The sequence below is a fragment of the Diadema antillarum genome, unplaced genomic scaffold, assembly GCF_040938485.1.
Source record: "Diadema antillarum isolate AM-2024a unplaced genomic scaffold, OU_Dant_1.0 scf00000094, whole genome shotgun sequence".
In the NCBI taxonomy this organism is placed as follows: Eukaryota; Metazoa; Echinodermata; class Echinoidea; order Diadematoida; family Diadematidae; genus Diadema; species Diadema antillarum.
In genome coordinates, this window is record NW_027270983.1 from 57,694 (window position 1) to 75,000 (window position 17,307).

The 17,307-nt window shown below is 35.9% G+C and overlaps 1 protein-coding gene across 1 annotated transcript; it reads left to right on the forward strand.

Moving 5' to 3' along the window:
- Positions 1-2,010: 2,010 nt before the first annotated feature.
- LOC139718396 (macrophage migration inhibitory factor-like) lies at positions 2,011-5,920 on the forward strand. The gene is made up of 3 exons (XM_071629867.1): positions 2,011-2,118; positions 3,750-3,928; positions 5,842-5,920. The coding sequence occupies exons 1-3, from the start codon at positions 2,011-2,013 to the stop codon at positions 5,918-5,920; spliced, it is 366 nt and encodes a 121-aa protein (XP_071485968.1).
- The last annotated feature ends 11,387 nt before the right edge of the window (positions 5,921-17,307 follow it).

Genomic DNA, 17,307 nt, shown 5'->3' on the forward strand with positions numbered 1-17,307 from the left:
CAAAGGATTGTTTAAGGTATATTGGAGGAACAGCCATACAACTTCATATATATACACTTGTCTTATAATATCGCTCTATTTCTCTACAGTTGGCCACTTTGTTACTGACATCACGGGACAACATAAAACTGAACTGTGGCAGGACACAGACGATATTGCTATATGTGAGTGTGTGTGCACGCACACTCGTCCAGGTGCACTTGAGTGCATGCAGAGTGTGTGTGTGTGTGAGTGGGGACCTACTCTCACAAGCATCTGTTTCTATTATGTAGCTTCCCACCGCACACAATTTTATTCATCCGTCATGAATGTAATGTACTTGATATTCATGTAAATGTTATTATGGTCTTTATATACTGAACGTATGTGTTACTTTACATTGTCATGGATGGATGTTGCAAATACAATATCGTATAATTTGTGTGGAAACTTAATAATTGATATGAAATGAAATGAATATACATGCTATAGGCGTACATACATAGGGCGGCTGGGTGGGGGCGTGTACCCCTCCACTTGGGTCTTAAAGCTAAACATTTGTATTTTTCTATTTTGTTATGAGCATTACTGTAGTATTGATATATAGATTCTGTATCTGCATACATTTGCGCGCATAATAAGGTAGAAATTACGTTTACCCAGTTAGGCTTACCTTCCGGATAGTTAATGATAAACAAGATTTTAGTGTAAGTGACAAATATAGTTTGTTTTCTAAGATTCATGAAAGTGTCCGATTGATGATTTAATAGGTGAAATATTAATTGTCGTCAATACTATAGTTACTTATAAAGTCATTTGATGGTGCACAAATTGTGCATAAATAATAATAATGATACATTATGTATTCCTGATTTCGTGTGATAAAACTTTTTCTTTCAGCAAATAGGTCCCCGCCCCTCCCGCAGTTTTCAAGAAGTTTGACAGATACATATGGGAAACAGCGTATGGCCAGTCGGTCGGTCTGACGGTCTGTTGCAAATTTGCGGATCAATGTATACATGTACTTTTTTGTTCAATTTTTGAGCTATTAACAATTTGTCATAAATATGTGCAAGACAAATTTTCATAAATGCCCTACAATGTGTTGTCATGGTAACAGCATTTATTTTGATGAAACCGTATGAAAATATTGTAGAATAGGCTTACTCCTCTCCGTTCTCGAGCATTTTTTTAACCTGAAATTTAGCATGTACCTGCAAGCAACATAACTTTTTAATGTGCAAAACACATTTTTAGTCAATGTTGGCTTGTTTTTTAGACAATTTCTAACCCAAGTTGTCCAACAGACCGTTGAATTTAAGTTGCATGCAAGAGCTCCCTCGTGAGGGAGGGGGATACCCCTGACACGTCCTCCTCCCTCCCTCACCCCCGGGCTCACAGTAACTTTGCTCCCTCACTTGCATGTTCCCCGAGATATTAAACATAACTATTCTTTACCACCATCCCATTTTTTTTCTTTTATATGGCCGTGGTCAGTCTATTTTGAATTAATCAAGGCGTGGGCATATAGTTTTGCCTTCTGTGCCCCCTCCCCCCACAGCATCCCCCCCCCCCCCGTACATCAAATCGCCGTCACTGCATGTTACTACCATTCACTGAAATAAATATAAGGACAGTGAAGAGCTCAGAGAGAGCCTAAGCGGATAGATGTGTAAGTTTTACAACTAAAAAAGCCCTCAGATTTGCTTATTGTCGAAGCAGCACTGCCAGGCAAACTCGCGGATAACACGCTGCGCGATTTCAATCAATAATGTCGTCACACACGATGTTGAGGGCATACCATCAGAAACAACACAATCATGTGAAAGGAACATCGTCACTCCATTGCGTCTCCTAGCGCAGACCAAGCCTTCTAATACAGTCTATTCTGCTGTAGACCATAACAGTCGCCCTCAAAGACTGGTTACACTTGTTGCTTCTTCTTTGACTTGAGCTGACTTCACTTTTAATGCTTTCTGATTTATTTGTTTGTAGTATAGCAAATCGTGCCAAACAATATTTCACTTCAAAATGATGCGCTGTGTTGTTCACACCAACCTCCCAGGCTCCACACTACCCGAGTCTTTCCGAAGCGATCTCTCCAAGACTTTATGTCAGCGGTATGGCTTAGAAGCAGAGGTGAGTATACCTTTCAAAATAATGTTATTACTGTATAAAATTGCAAACAACTCGTAAAAATATGAAATACTTCACGTGAAACCAAAAATGTGTAATCCAGTGCTATGCTTTTTCTGTTTCATATTAACGACAGCCTATATCATATGCTCTTCATTCATTATGTCATATCTCACCATAGCTTATCAGTTTTGAATCTATATAAGAATGTATGAGATAACTAGAACATCCTCGCCAATGGTGTACGTGCATCTGCAACGTGCACTTTCCAGATCCCTGGCGTATGATTTTTCTGGCTTCCATTCACTCATGGATCCTTTTAAAGTTTTCATAAAAGAGTGTTGCTATACTAGTAATAAGAATTACACAGCAGACGAGGAGATAATGTCGTGCCCATCACAGATCTTTTATTTAATTGAACCAAATCTATACCTAATTTCCTTTCTTAAACGAATTACATCCATCGCGTCGAACTATTGTAAAGTTGTAACAGCGTATAATAGCAATGACGAATATAAAAGGTTATAGTTGTGTACAACATATTTGAAAGCTTGTTAAGTCGGGATATCATCATCTGTATTGAATGTGGGTTGCACCTTGTATCATTTAAATTGTTTCTTGAAATATGAGAAATTAATGATTCCGTCACTTAAAAAAAAAACCAGTTGTCTGGGAAATTTAGCGGTCTGTTGTTTGCTTCATTTGGCTCTGTTGATTGACGCTAACGTAAACATAATTGTAAGTGTGGAATGTCACTTCAGTGGTGATAGTACTGTTGACCTAATTATAATTTGCTTCATTATTCCATGCACAACTTTCCCTTCATCAATTCATTCTCAACCATTGCGCTATAGAGACTCCGATAACACATACGAACATTTTTGGTTATTCATTCGTTTATTCATTCATTTTGCGGGAAGATATTTTTGACCAGCTTTTCATGAGATTACAATAATGATTTAAATCCTGCAGTGCCTATTCCTATACTTAAAGGACAAATTGATTGATTGAAATATATTATTATGTGTGAAATGTGTAAATGCAGCAAAATTACAGAACACATCAATGAAGATTGAGGAAAATCGGACAATCCGTTCAAAAGTTATGAATTTTTATGATTTCAGTGCAGCCATCGCTGGATGAGATGACTGCAACAGTTTGTCTCATCACTGCAGAACACATAAAGAAAATACAAAGAAAAATCCACAAAACCTTTAAAAAAAGTACACATTCCTTCGACATGTTTTAAACATAATATGTATGAAAGGTAACATTCTTCCCCCTGCTGTGTGAAAGAGGTAAGTCAAGTGCCCTTTCATTTTTGCTAGAAATATGAAAATATGTAGAATTCTACTAATATTGTCATTCACTCAATCAACATATATATCATATTTAGGTGAAATAGTCCTTCAATCCATTCAGATTATTCACAAAATAAAAATCCAATTTCCACTCGATATCAGCATTCATACAAATAGGTTATAGTAGTCTGCTCAAGATACACTCCGCTTTCTCCCGTCCCCCCCCCCCAAAAAAAAAAAATGTGACGCGAGATAAAGCTGAGACACAAAATCGGTTGGGGCCGCTTGAGCTATACCATATGACTATGCCTTCTACTTCATCCAATCCCGCAGAACCTAACTGTTTGGGTTCGAGAAGGACTCCGCTTGATGCGTTCTGGCACTAGTGATCCATGCGGTTATTTAGAGCTGTTCGGGTGTGAGGAACTCTTCGCACAGGAGGAGACGAACAGAGGAGATACGACCGTTCTCCTTGAGCTTCTCTCAGAGAATTGCGGGATACCACTTGAAAGGTAAGCAATGGTGAAAAGCTTTCAGAGGGATGCGTTCTATAACATGGACTTGATAGCCCCAGCTCGTGAGGAGTGATTGTAAAAAAAAGAGGGGGAATTGCAAGGAATGTTAAGTAACAGCAAGTAATGTCCTGAACATCATTAATTATTTCAATGAAAAGAAAAGAAACAAGTGATGGACATCTTCAATCAAATTGTGTTGTTGTTGTTGCTGTTGTTGTTGCTGTCGTCGTCGTCGTCGTCGTCGTCGTAGTTGTTGATATCACCGCCAGTAGGTGAAACCTACAGCCGGCGGACGGTTGCGTTTGCGATTCCGTATGTTTGTCTGTCTGTCTGTTTGTGTACAAGATAACTCTAGAACGGATGTAGGAATTTTCACGAAATTTGCAGGGTGTGTTTAAAATGAGGTAAGAAAGGAAAGGTGAAAATTTGGGGTCATGTAGTCAAAGGTTAAAGGTCACAGGAGTCATGGCATTAAAAACGGCTAATTTCCCAATAATTCAAGAACGGATGATCGGATTTTCACAAAACATGCATTGTACGTTCATAATGAAGTAAAAAAAGAAGCGATTAAATTTGGAGTAATGAGGTCACAGGTCTAAGGTCATAGATTTCATAAAGGACACTGAAAAAGCTATAGTCTACAAATAACTCAAGAACGGATGATCAGATTTTCACCAAAATGGTAGGGTATATGTCTATAATGAATTTAAGAAGAAAAAGATTTTGGGTTATGAAGTCATGCGGTCAAAGGTCATATGGGTCAACAAGGACATATAATACTGGTAAGCATAAAGGGACTGTAGAGTACCGGTTGAGATGGGGATTCAGGTTTATAACATTCCTAGGTGAGATAAGGAGAAACCTCTTAATGAAATATGAAAAAAAAAATGCAATTTTAAGGAGAATTCAACGTTTACTCGATGAAACTTGGTTTTCAAATGGCTGAGATATCCAAAAAAAGTGATAATAATAAAAGGCAACAGGCCACGCGTTTTATTTAGGATCTCTTTGTTTCACCTCGTTTTTTGGATATCTCAGCCATTTCAAAACCGATTTTCATCAAATAAACTTTTGATACCCCTTAGAATTGCATGCTCTTTGACATCTCTTCTGAATATCTAGCAAAACGTTAAAAGCTAAATCCTCACCTCAACCAGAACTGTACACACCCTTTAATCTCCACCTAACTCAACAGCGGAGGATCGGATTTTCACCAAGCTTAAATATACCGTCTTGACAATGAAATAAGAACAGAGCGACTAAAATTGGGGGTCATGAGGTCTGTGGTCACAGTGGTCACAAAGGACATAGAATAAGCTTAATCTCCCAATAACTATATATAAAAACGAAGAATCAGATTTTACACACAAAAAAAAAACTTGCCGGGTTTGTTCATAAAATGAAGAAAGGAATAATTAGATTTGGGGTTATGAGGTCCAATGTCAAAAGTCACAGGGGTCATAAAGGATATAAAATGGGCTCATCAAAGCAACTCAGCGATGGACGATCACATTTTCACAAAATGTATAGTGTAAATGTCCTTATACCTTCATAGTTGTACTGAAGATACTGCTATGGATTATATGAAATTGCGCTATCTTAATCATGGTTGCTTGGCGGAGGTCTCCGATCTGCTCTCTCGGCCCGAGTGCTCCTCTGTGTAGTTCTTTATGTAATGTGGCTGTTGAAATCATATGTATTTTCTGGTGTGACACCATTTAACATAATACTAGCAACGTTTCTTTGATATAGGTTGTAAGATGTCTGTAAGAAAATTCTTCAAGTGAGCAGAGGAAATCAAAATCTTGTCAGAATGCTGATGGCGGTATCACGGCTTCATGATAAATCATTCTATATAATTACATTGTGTCATTTTCTCTCCCTGTCTCTCTCTGATCTACGTTCGATAGATTATTCGTCTTGCTGCGGCCACAGTGGGACACAAACTGGGGCATATCTGGTGGACAGCGCCTTTTGGTAGATGCTTAGAAGAAAAAAGAACGTGGATTCGTGTCATTAGTAATGGTTTCATAATGCAACATGCCTTGCTCTTGAATGCAAATGCAAAGTTGGGACCTCCGACCAGGTTGTATCGTCACATGGAATATTGTATAAATAATAGAGATATGTTTGTGTACGTTGTAAATTGCTACAGAAAATGAATCTGTGGTGTAAAGACTGGCTGGTCGGGGATGAATAACTCATAACGTTTGAGAGTGTCCTGTAATGAAACAAGACTCATAATAGTTGACTTATCAAAGATTAGAAATTGTAAGTTCAAACAAAATAATACAAATCAACCTCAGCTAATTAGATAACGTTCAATGAGGGTTTACATGTAAAGATTTATGTCATTTCAATATCATGATCATCCATGCCACTTGAAGAAATTGTGCACATGGCTGAACACGTTTGTCATTTAAAAAAGAAATTACTGTTGTATGGAAACATTGAGAACACTGAGAACATCACTCATGATATCATGTACTGTGAAGCAGTGCAGTGAGCACTCTAATCACTGAGACTGAATCGTGAAAGGTCAGTTATGTTATGTTTTACAGTGCAAATTACTTGATAGAACCTCGGTGTTTTCACTGTAGCTTTTCATATTATCATCGTACCACTCAAGAATTACCCCACCTTATCAATCGCGTGGTAGGACAATTGCGTTCATAAAAGACGGTTTTGTCAAGCACATGATATCTAAGCCTCACTGAGAAAAAGAAGAAGTACAACGCTCTAAAATGGTAAGAGCTTAAGCCATAAGTAAGACATAAGGTGGGGTGTAGGCCCTACAGGTTTAGCTGAGACAGAAAGGACGTTTTCACTGACCAATGCTTGCATTTAAGAGAATTTATTAGAATGTGTGGCACTGCCTAATTTTCATTGAAGTAAATGGAACAAATCCTCTTCACATTTGTCCCATTGTGTAATTTTAGAGAATTCTTATATGTCGTTGTTATTATTGCCATAATTATTTCATTCATAAAACAACTGTACCACGACAACTAGAAATGATTACAGCATTTATCACTTTACCACTAATGTCATCTTTAGTTGTTGTTTTTTATGAGACACACTGATATTTTTATTGATCGTGATAACAAAGCTTACCTAAACGTATCACAGTCCGTAAAATGAGAACATGAGTAACTTTTGCTTCTATACCGTAAGATTAAGTACAGAATGAAGTAAATCATACGAAAGCTTGCACGTGTGTGTTATAGCATGAATAAATTTGATTCAAATGATTCACACTTTATTTTCACTTTTTTTCAACATAATGTACAAAGAAATATGTGAAATTTGACATGCGTGTCGTTTAAAATATACACAGCCAGCTGTCAATCATATTAATGAGATAATCAGTTTGCGTGATAGTTTTGTAATTCTATTGTATACCATAAATACATTGGTATGAGCTCATAGTCTGTAATTGGATGAGTCTACTGTGTAGGTAGTGTGTGTGTGTGTGTGTGACTGTGTGTGTGTGTGTGTGTGTGTGTGTGTGTGTGTGTGCGTGCGTGTGTGTGAGGTGTGAATTGATAAATTTGTGTTTACATGCTTAGGCTTGTTTTGAATGTGTTCGTTTTGACATTGAGCTAGCTCTGTATAAGTATCCTGTTAGATTTTCCTCCCATGGGATTGCATCAGCGTATTGGTTTATGCTCAGATACATTATTTCTTATGATGTTCATTGATCTTAAAATACCAATAAAGAACTTGAAGACATATAACAATGCATTTCTGTTTGTTGTAAAACCGCATATGCAAGTATTCACAAACGCTGCACTACATCACAACAACAAAAAACAAATAAACAAAACCTTTAATAGTGCTATAGGTTGCAGTGCTTTTCCAGATGGAATCATCACGTGCACGAAAAAAAAAAGACAAATATTATCGTCTGACAGGTATTTAAATCACGTTCGTGAAAAAGAAGTGAATGATTCATGCCTTTTGATTACATGTATATATATATATATATATATATATATATATATATATATAGGCGTAAGACAGTACAATTAGTATTCAACGGGAGACGTAGCTTCTTCTTCCTATTTCCTTTATTTTGTGTTCGAGTTTTCGGCCGTGCCGGCCTTCATCAAGATCTGTACAGACAAACAAAATGACAAAATATTGTGCCACTGCCAGCGATATTTATAACGTGACTTACATGTACAATGTGTATGTGAAATAACATCTCTACAAAGCAACATATCATGGCGTGCAAATATAAAGAGCAACCGCATACACACATATACACATATTTGGATATAATAATAATGTAATTATGTAGAAAAGGTATGTTATAAATATCGCTGGCAGTGGCACATTTGTCATTTTGTTTGTCTGTATAGATCCTGATGAAGGCTGACACGGCCGAAAGATCGAATACAAAATAAAGGAAATAGGAAGAAGAAGCCACGTCTCCCATGGAATACTGAGTACTTTCTTACACCCATATTATAATGTTCCCGCGACCTGGAAGTTTAAACGTTGGCACAACATTTCTTGCATATAGGGCCTATTTTTGTATGGCTGTTAATATCTAATTCCATTGTATTCGTTAATTCATTTCTTATTTTCAACAAAAACGATATTATAACTAAAGGTACAAAATACAAATGTACATGACGTACAAATATAGATTTACAAAACACATCATGCTTTAAATTACACAATAATACATATTCTAGTAGTGACATAACGTCAATGTAAAATATAATCTATGAAATATCAAATATCAAATATTACACAGTTAATATTACCATGTAATCTGTCACGTAATAAACAACTCTGAATGCCTATAGCACATAAACATGCGTGACTATACACTTTGTGAAGATGACTGCACCCATCATGTGGATTGTTACTTAAGAAGACACTTCTGTCAGGCAAAAACTTTATTTTCTCACATACGACTTATTCTCTCGTTCAATTCAATTTTAGATCTACACACGATGCAGCACAGAGAATTGGAAGTATTATTTGGTGTGTGTGTGGTGTGTGTGTGTGTGTGTATGCGCGCGCGTATTAATAATACAGTCATGGATTTACTGTATTACGTATTTGATGTTTTATGTTTATTAGTCGACAAGGATGATTGATTACATTTAAAAGGGTCAATCGTCTATTAATGTAATTTAAAAATTATAAAGTAGTGATCAAAACTCAGGTCGGCCGTCAGACCTGAGACTGAACAGAGAAGAGGAAGGGGTCGGGGATTGGATGATTGACATTGATCGCAGTAGGAAAAATTATCTGGTGCTTATTGGAGAGATTTCTATACATGTTAGTGAATAAAACAGAGAAATGCACAGACTTTTACCATAGAAACAAATGCACAAATTCATAGATGACGTAATGCTCGGGGCCTAAATCCTGACAAAAACATCCCCCATGCACAATAACAACAGCAAACCAAACGGTCAAAACACAAAACAAATATCGGACTGGAACCCCACCATTATATTCGTCCCCCCCCCCCCCCCCCCCCCCCCGGCCCGGTTTTGCCGAAAAGACTTTTTCTTCTTAATGATATGATACAGTAATAGTACAGACATGTGCAGACGTGGTATTACCGGACACCATGGTAATTCCGGACTCGCATATCTCTGCGTTGATAATGACATTCCGTACACATGGAACTTCGCATAGCTCTCTCACTGAGCGTTACGTGGGCTGAAATCACCAAAATCGACACAGAAATGTAGATTTGCTAACAAAAAATACTTTTTACCTCAGATTCAGAAGTAAACATAGATTTATCACAAGATTTTACCGCATTTATTGTTCGAAATGTTAATGTTTGTCCTTTTACCGCGTACAATACTAATTGAGCCTCATTTGCTTCTTGTTTTCTCTTTGTCGTCTGCTTGGTACGAATGTGTAGGGCCTCTGGTAAATCGTGGGTATGAATAGTACTTCTGGTGCGTGAATATGATGTGGAAAACGTCCATTATTCCATTACAAAAATTGTGTTTGCAATTATTATGCGATTTTGCACGGCGCAAAAAAAAAAAAACCAAACCTTTTTGTTGCAATATTAACTTGAATCCTATATACATACGTACAAATACATATATGTATATATATATATATATATATATATATATATATATATATATATATATATATATATATATATATATATATATTTATAAATATATATATATGTGTGTGTGTGTGTGTGTGTGTGTGCGTGTGTGTGTTTATATACATATATATACATATATATAGTGTGATAGATAGTTCCCTTCCCAAACGTACGCAGTGCCTCATTGTGGGCAGCACATAGTGAAAGAAATTAGATTTCAGGCGGACGTTGCTCTCGATCTTGTTCTCCCTTTTAATCAATCAAACTTATAATAACTTACATATTATTAATATATGTATATATTTTTTGATACACGATATAATTCTGTTGATGAGATGATGTTAGATTGCATTTTCGTATTGAATTGAATGATTGATTTGTGTATATAAAGTTAATATTTCTGAAAATTGGCATTATATGATATTGCATTATATATCATGACACATTATGCCATTTAGATAATCTATATTATTGTTCTGATGGAAGATCCTGACATTTTGAAGGCCTGATGACAGGCCGAAAGCTTGATTGAGAAGTGAGAACAAGATCGAGAACAACGTCCGCGCCAAGTCTAATTTCTTTCCCTATATACATACACATATGTGTAGTCAAGATTTTAGGATAACAGCAGCTGTTTAACGCTAATAAAAGTGAGTGAATGTATGAAGTGAGCGATCAGCTCCTAGAATTATGAGCTGCCACTTTGAAGAAAGGCTAATATAAGACAAACTTACAGTATTGTATACTTGTCTATTTTGTTCGAAATTACAGCAGGATATATTACAATTGTACATTTACTATGAAGGAACAATATATCGATATCTTTGCAACTTAATCCATCCCTCCTCTATAGCTATAAATCTTAAGCCTTCTGATCGTCAAGATGTTTAATGCAAGGTAACATGACGACAAAACACATCATACATGTCTTCCATAAAAATTAATATGCGTCCAAGGTCGACATCATGCAAGTACAAGTGGATTACATGTAGCACTTTCGGAAGGCACTCTTGTAATGTCAAAAGTTTCACTGAAGCTGAATTTGTACATACTTAGAGTTGTTTATCTATGATCCAACTTAATTGGTTACCTTTAATTGTAACTTTTCCTCTCTCATTGATACTCTGAAATGTTGTTCATATAGGCTCAACAAAAAAATGAATACGACCGAAAGCCGTGCAAGGAATTGAAGCACAGATTTTCACTCCCCCAGTTTTTGCACCAAGGCTGTTCAGGTCTTTGTTTTGGTGGTTGTGCGTCACAGAGTAAGGACATTTTGATGTACCACAGGGATCTGTTTGATGAAATGGTTTCTCTTCAATGCTTAATATTTATGTTTAAATGTCGATCTCTTCAATATACATTTTTGTCTGATGTGGTAGTGGAAAATTCTTCCATCCATCGTTATAATACTCGCCAGAGTAACCTCATCCATCAGCCATAATTATGCAAGAACACAAACTAACTTAAATTCATTCAGAATAGTCTGTGTTATAAAGAGTGGAATTAGTTGCCCCGTAATATAATTAATTCCACTACACTGTCTCGATTCAAAATTTTGTGTAAAAGTCACCTTTTCGACAGATTGAAATTAGGTACATGTGAAAAATGAGATGAGGTAGCCATGTGTGAAGTGTGCATGCATGTGTGTATGCGTGTGTGTGTGTGAGTGTGTGTGTGTTGTGTTGTGTATGGGGGAGGTGGTATACGTGTACTTGTCTGTTTATTATGTTGTATAATTTTTACATATGTTTTACTCCATGTTAATATGTTTACAGCTCGTTATTCCGAAGGTTCGTTATTCCGAAGGTTTTTTAATCCGAAGGTTCGTTATTCCGAAGGTTCGTTATTACGAAGATTCGTTATTCCGAAGGTTCGTTAATACGAAAATGAAATAAGATTCGTTATTCCGAAGGTTCTTTAATCCGAAAATGATATAAGGTTCGTTATTCCGAAGGTTCGTTGATCCGAAAATGAAATAAAGTTCGTTATTCCGAAGGTTCGTTAATCCGAGAATGTAATAGGGTTCGTAATTCCGAAGGTTCGTGGATCCGAAAATGAAATAAGGTTCGTTATTCCGAAGGTTCGTTAATCCGAAAATGAAATAAGGCTCGTTATTCTGAAGATTCGTTGATCCGAAAATAAAATAAGGTTCGTTATTCTGAAGGTTCGTTAATCCGAAAATGAAATAAGGTTCGTTAGTCCGAAAATGAAGGTTCGTAAATTCGAAAATGAAATAAGGCTCTTAATATTCCGAAAATAGAGTAAAATTCTTGTTATGACAACATAATGGTGTTGTGATTAATGTCTTTTGCGTTCGTTGATACGTGTGCGCATATGTGTGAGTGTATGTATTGAGGTCAAGTACATAGAACCTTTGAAATTACTGTTTAACTGCCCATCTTATCCGCTCTCACCCCCATTATCGTCGCCTTATAGCCTCACATTTATCGGTAGTCTAAAATTCATCATCATCGTAACAATTCAGGAGAGGCATGTTCACTTTGAAAAGGGGATGCCAGCTTACTCATACTCTGTTTGGACACATAAACACATACGAACACACACATGTAAACAGGCACACACAAACACACGCAATTCCATATAAACTTTTATCGGCGACGTATAGAATGCCGTCGTAATTTATAATTTCATTAAGTATATGTATACTAACGATGAAAGTAGAGGTATTTTCTCCTCCGGAGGATGAGTTCGCCCCCTCCCACTCCTTCATTCCTTCGTCAGTGTCAGGGTAATACATTCATTATTAGAAATAATTACCAATTTCTGCGACTCTAACATGTCTCAAGCAGGAAAAAAAATCACACATGCTTGGACTTAAGAAAAAACGCTTTTAAACAATCAAATATATTCAACAAGCAGATTTCAAAATGTAACATCTCTTTTAATAAGCTTCACTGTGAAGAGTGGAATGTAATCGAACTTGTCCTACCGATCAGTCGCTAGGTAAGAAATTATTTTTGCATGAATTCAATGAGAAGTTGAATGCAGTTCTCCACTTTTTTGTGTGACATGGTAACACATGGAATTCGTGTCGTTATGGTAACTGACAAAATGTAAGCCAGTGCTTTGTATTATTTCTAGCTCTCGTGAAGTTAAGAAAATTATGGGTTTTACACTCCATTATGATAGCCCTTGCCATTACACTAGTTGTATTACGTATTACCAAAAGAAACTGCAACTTTTTTGTGTAAAACCCGATTTTGGACACATATTTATAATTTAGGTGTACTGTTTGGATGTTCAATTTATACGGTATACCCATTGTTAGAAGTGAAAAAAAAACCCGAGTTGTCAGTTTGCATGTATTTCTCTTTCTTTAAACATATAATTTCTTTCTTCTTTTTTTTTTGGGGGGGGGGGGGGGGGGGGGAAGACCGCGGTCACCATCTTAAAATAAAGGGAAGGCATTCAAAATTCAAGGGATGGTATAGTATTGGCTGAGATGGGGCGTCAGGTTTCCAACTTTTTTTGTGAGATAATGAGAAACTTCTTATGAAATATGAAAGAGCACGTAATTCTACGAGGAATTCAAAGTTTATTTGATGAAAAATGGTTTTGAAGTGGCTGAGATATTCAAGACAAAGGGATTCTAATAAATCGTTGGACCCACCTTTTGTTTGGCCCGATGTTTTACTATGTTTTTGAATATCTCGGCCAATTAAACCGTTTTTAATACAGTACACTTTGAATTTATTTTAGAATTGTATCATTTTAAATTTCACAAGTGATTTCTAATTATCTTGCAAAAAGTTAGAATTTGAATCTCCCATCTTAACCAAAACTATACTATCCCTTTAGAATACCTCGCCTGTATGAAATAAATCTCTTTATAAGACACTAATACCCCAGACGATCGATAGACACCCCCAAACACATACACACAGACACAGAATAAAAAAGGAGAAAAATGGTTTTGAAGTGCCTGAGATATTCAAAAGAAAGGGATTCTAATAAGTCGTTGGACCCACCTTTTGTTTGGCCCGATGTTTTACTATGTTTTTGGATATCTCGGCCAGTTAAATCGTTTTTAATACAGTACACTTTGAATTTATTTTCACAAGTGATTTCTAATTATCTTGCAAAAAGTTAGAATTTGAATCTCCCATCTTAACCAAAACTATACTATCCCTTTAGAATACCTCGCCTGTATGAAATAAATCTCTTTATAAGACACTAATACCTCAGACGATCGATAGACACCCCCAAACACATACACACAGACACAAAATAAAAAAGGAGACTAACTGCCAGCACCTTACAAAAACAAAACACGCCCCGTCATTGGATATTGGTATAATTAGATAAAAAACAAACAAACAAACATAAACGTATAGATGTTGGCGATTATATTGGTCGTTATCATACATAATGAATATGATACCGAGTGCTGAAAAATAACCATTATGAAGGTGGACGATGTGAGATCATAAATATTCTCTCGGAGCGGCTGCATGAGATTGTTGAAGATCCCGACTACAGTATGGGGAAGGTGGGGCATAATGAAGCACTTAATTTCAAACTTGCAATATGACGTCGTTACTGTTATTATCATTAAAAAAGTGAGGGTGTCTGGAAATAGGCTATAGAAAAATCACACAATACCCTACGCTCTAAATTCAATCGCTCAGGTAAATAATTGTTCAGATTGAATTAAAATCAAGATTCTTGATCTACGCCACTTCTTCACGCAAATAGAACACGATGTGCTTTACCTGAAAATATACACGTGTCATCATCCTCCCCAGAGACAATATGGAATTTTCATTACGTAATATGCAAGCGATTTTTTTTTTTTTATTACGACGTATTTTGTCATTACAGTGAGTTTATCTCATTTTCGGAATTACGAACCTCACTTCATTTTCGGATTAACGAGCCTTATTTCGTTTTCGGATTAACGAACCTTTGGAATAACGAACCTTACCATATTTTCGGATTAACGAACCTTCGGAATAACGGACCCTATTTTATTTTCGGATCAGCGAACCTTCGGAATAACGAACCTTCGAAATAGCGAGCCTTATTTCATTTTCGGATTAACAAACCTTCGGAATAACGAACCATATTTCATTTTCGGATTAACGAACCTTCGGAATAACGAACCCTAGGTCATTTTCGGATTAACGAGCCTTCGGAATAGCGAACCCTATTTTATTTTCGGATCAACGAACCTTCGGAATAACGCCACAAATGTTTGGATTAACGAACCCTTTTTTCATTTTCGGATTAACGAACCACTAGGTATAGGGAATTTGCGTGTTTCGGATCAACGAACCTTCGGAATAACGAACAGCACCCAATATGTTACACCTTGCCATAATATACTGTAGTGTATTATGTAAAGGGGCCCCGACAACAAGCTGTGCTTCACTGGGGTCCCAAACCTATTATTCTGAATTTTTGCAGTTATGTATTGTACTTTTTGTTATGTTTGATTTGGTTTGAATAAACTGAACTGAACTGTGTGTGTGTGTGTGTGTGCGCGCGCGTGTGTGTGTTTTTTTTTTCTCAGCCATCCCATAAGAGATTACAAGTCATGACGATGGGCGGTATATATTTTTGAAAGATGCCATAAATGGGTTCAAATTAATGTTCGGAAGTGTATATTTTCCAATAAGGGATAAGGTTAAAGAACAAAAAGGTGGTGGGTATTTTTTTTTTGATCGTTTGGATGATTGTATTTCGCAAAGGTTTTCTTTGAATAATATGCTTATTATGGGTGGTGATTTTAATGTGATCATTGATGAAACTTCGGATTTTTTAGGAACGACAAAATGCATGAGATCAAATTTTGGGAATCATTTAGACATACTTCTTAGAAAGTATCAGTTAATAGATGCTGTTTATTTTGAAAAGGCGTTTGATTCTGTTTCTCATGAGTTCCTGTTTCGGCATTGGAATTGTTTGGTTTTAGTCCCTATTTTTGCTCTTGGGTAAAAAATTTGTATAATGGAATTAGTACTTGCATAATGAATGGTGGGTTTTCAACTGGTTATTTTGATATTGATCGTGGAGTTAGACAGGGTGATCCTCTGTCGCCATATTTATTTCTGGTTGTGATTGAAATTCTTGCGCAAGCATTGAGGAGTGAAGAAGGTATTAAAGGCATTACTTTGGGGGATTTTGAAGTTAGATAAGTGTTATACGCTGATGATATGACAATTTTTGTCAGAGATATGAGTTCGGTTAAAAGAGTGTATGAAATTTTGTATTGTTTTTATGAAATGACTGGTTTAAAGGTTAATTTGGAAAAAAAATATTGTGGATAGGAAAAGACAGGGATAGCGTAGGGGATCTTTCGTTTCGTAATTTAGTGAGAGAGGTAAAGATATCAGGGGTTTATTTTTCGACAGATCTGAAATTGAGAGAAGAAATGAATTACAAAGAGATACCTAGTAAAATTAAAAGATTATTAAGTTGGTGGAAACGAAGAGATTTATCTTTGATGGGTAAGATTCATTGACATAAAACATCTAAACTGAATTATATATCATCGTTAATTGTTGTTCCTTTATAGGTATTTGCAGAAGTTTAAAAAAAATTGTTTTGAATTTTTATGGAAAGGAAAAGACCGCATTAAAAGGGTTATTTTGTATCAAGATTATTGAGAAGGGGGACTTAGAATGATGAATTTTGAGTTGTTTGTTAAAGCTCAAAGAGTAATGTGGGTGAAAAGACTTTTTTTTGGAGAGAAGAATATGACCTGGAAAAAAGTATTTTCAATATGTTTTTAGGTCAGTTGGTGGTATTTCAATTTTTCAGTGTAATTTTGAAACAAATAAACTTTTTTTGAAAGTTCCGAAATTTTATAATGAGATTTGACAAGCGTGGCAAGATTTGGGAAGTTTGAGAAATTTAGAAGAGGGGAATATGAATCAAATAGTATTTAATAATAGATTTTTTTTATTTAAAGGTAAAATTATATATAATGAAAATCTTTTTAGAACAAAATATTTATATATTATGTCATTATTTTGATGGAAAATGTATACGGCGATTGCTTATTTTCAAAAAGCAGGGTTATGCAGTGAGGAAATTGAATATGTATGGAGAATTTGTGATGTAATTTTGAAAAAGTGGACGGTTTGTCGTGGGTCAATACTAAACCTTTTCAGGTTCATGATATTTGGTTAAAATCATATGGAAAAGAAATTAAGATTGGTGACATACCTTTGAGAAAGATTAACAAGCATTTTATTTTTAATCTGACTTACATCAGTTATATACATTGCAAGTACGAGATCGAAAG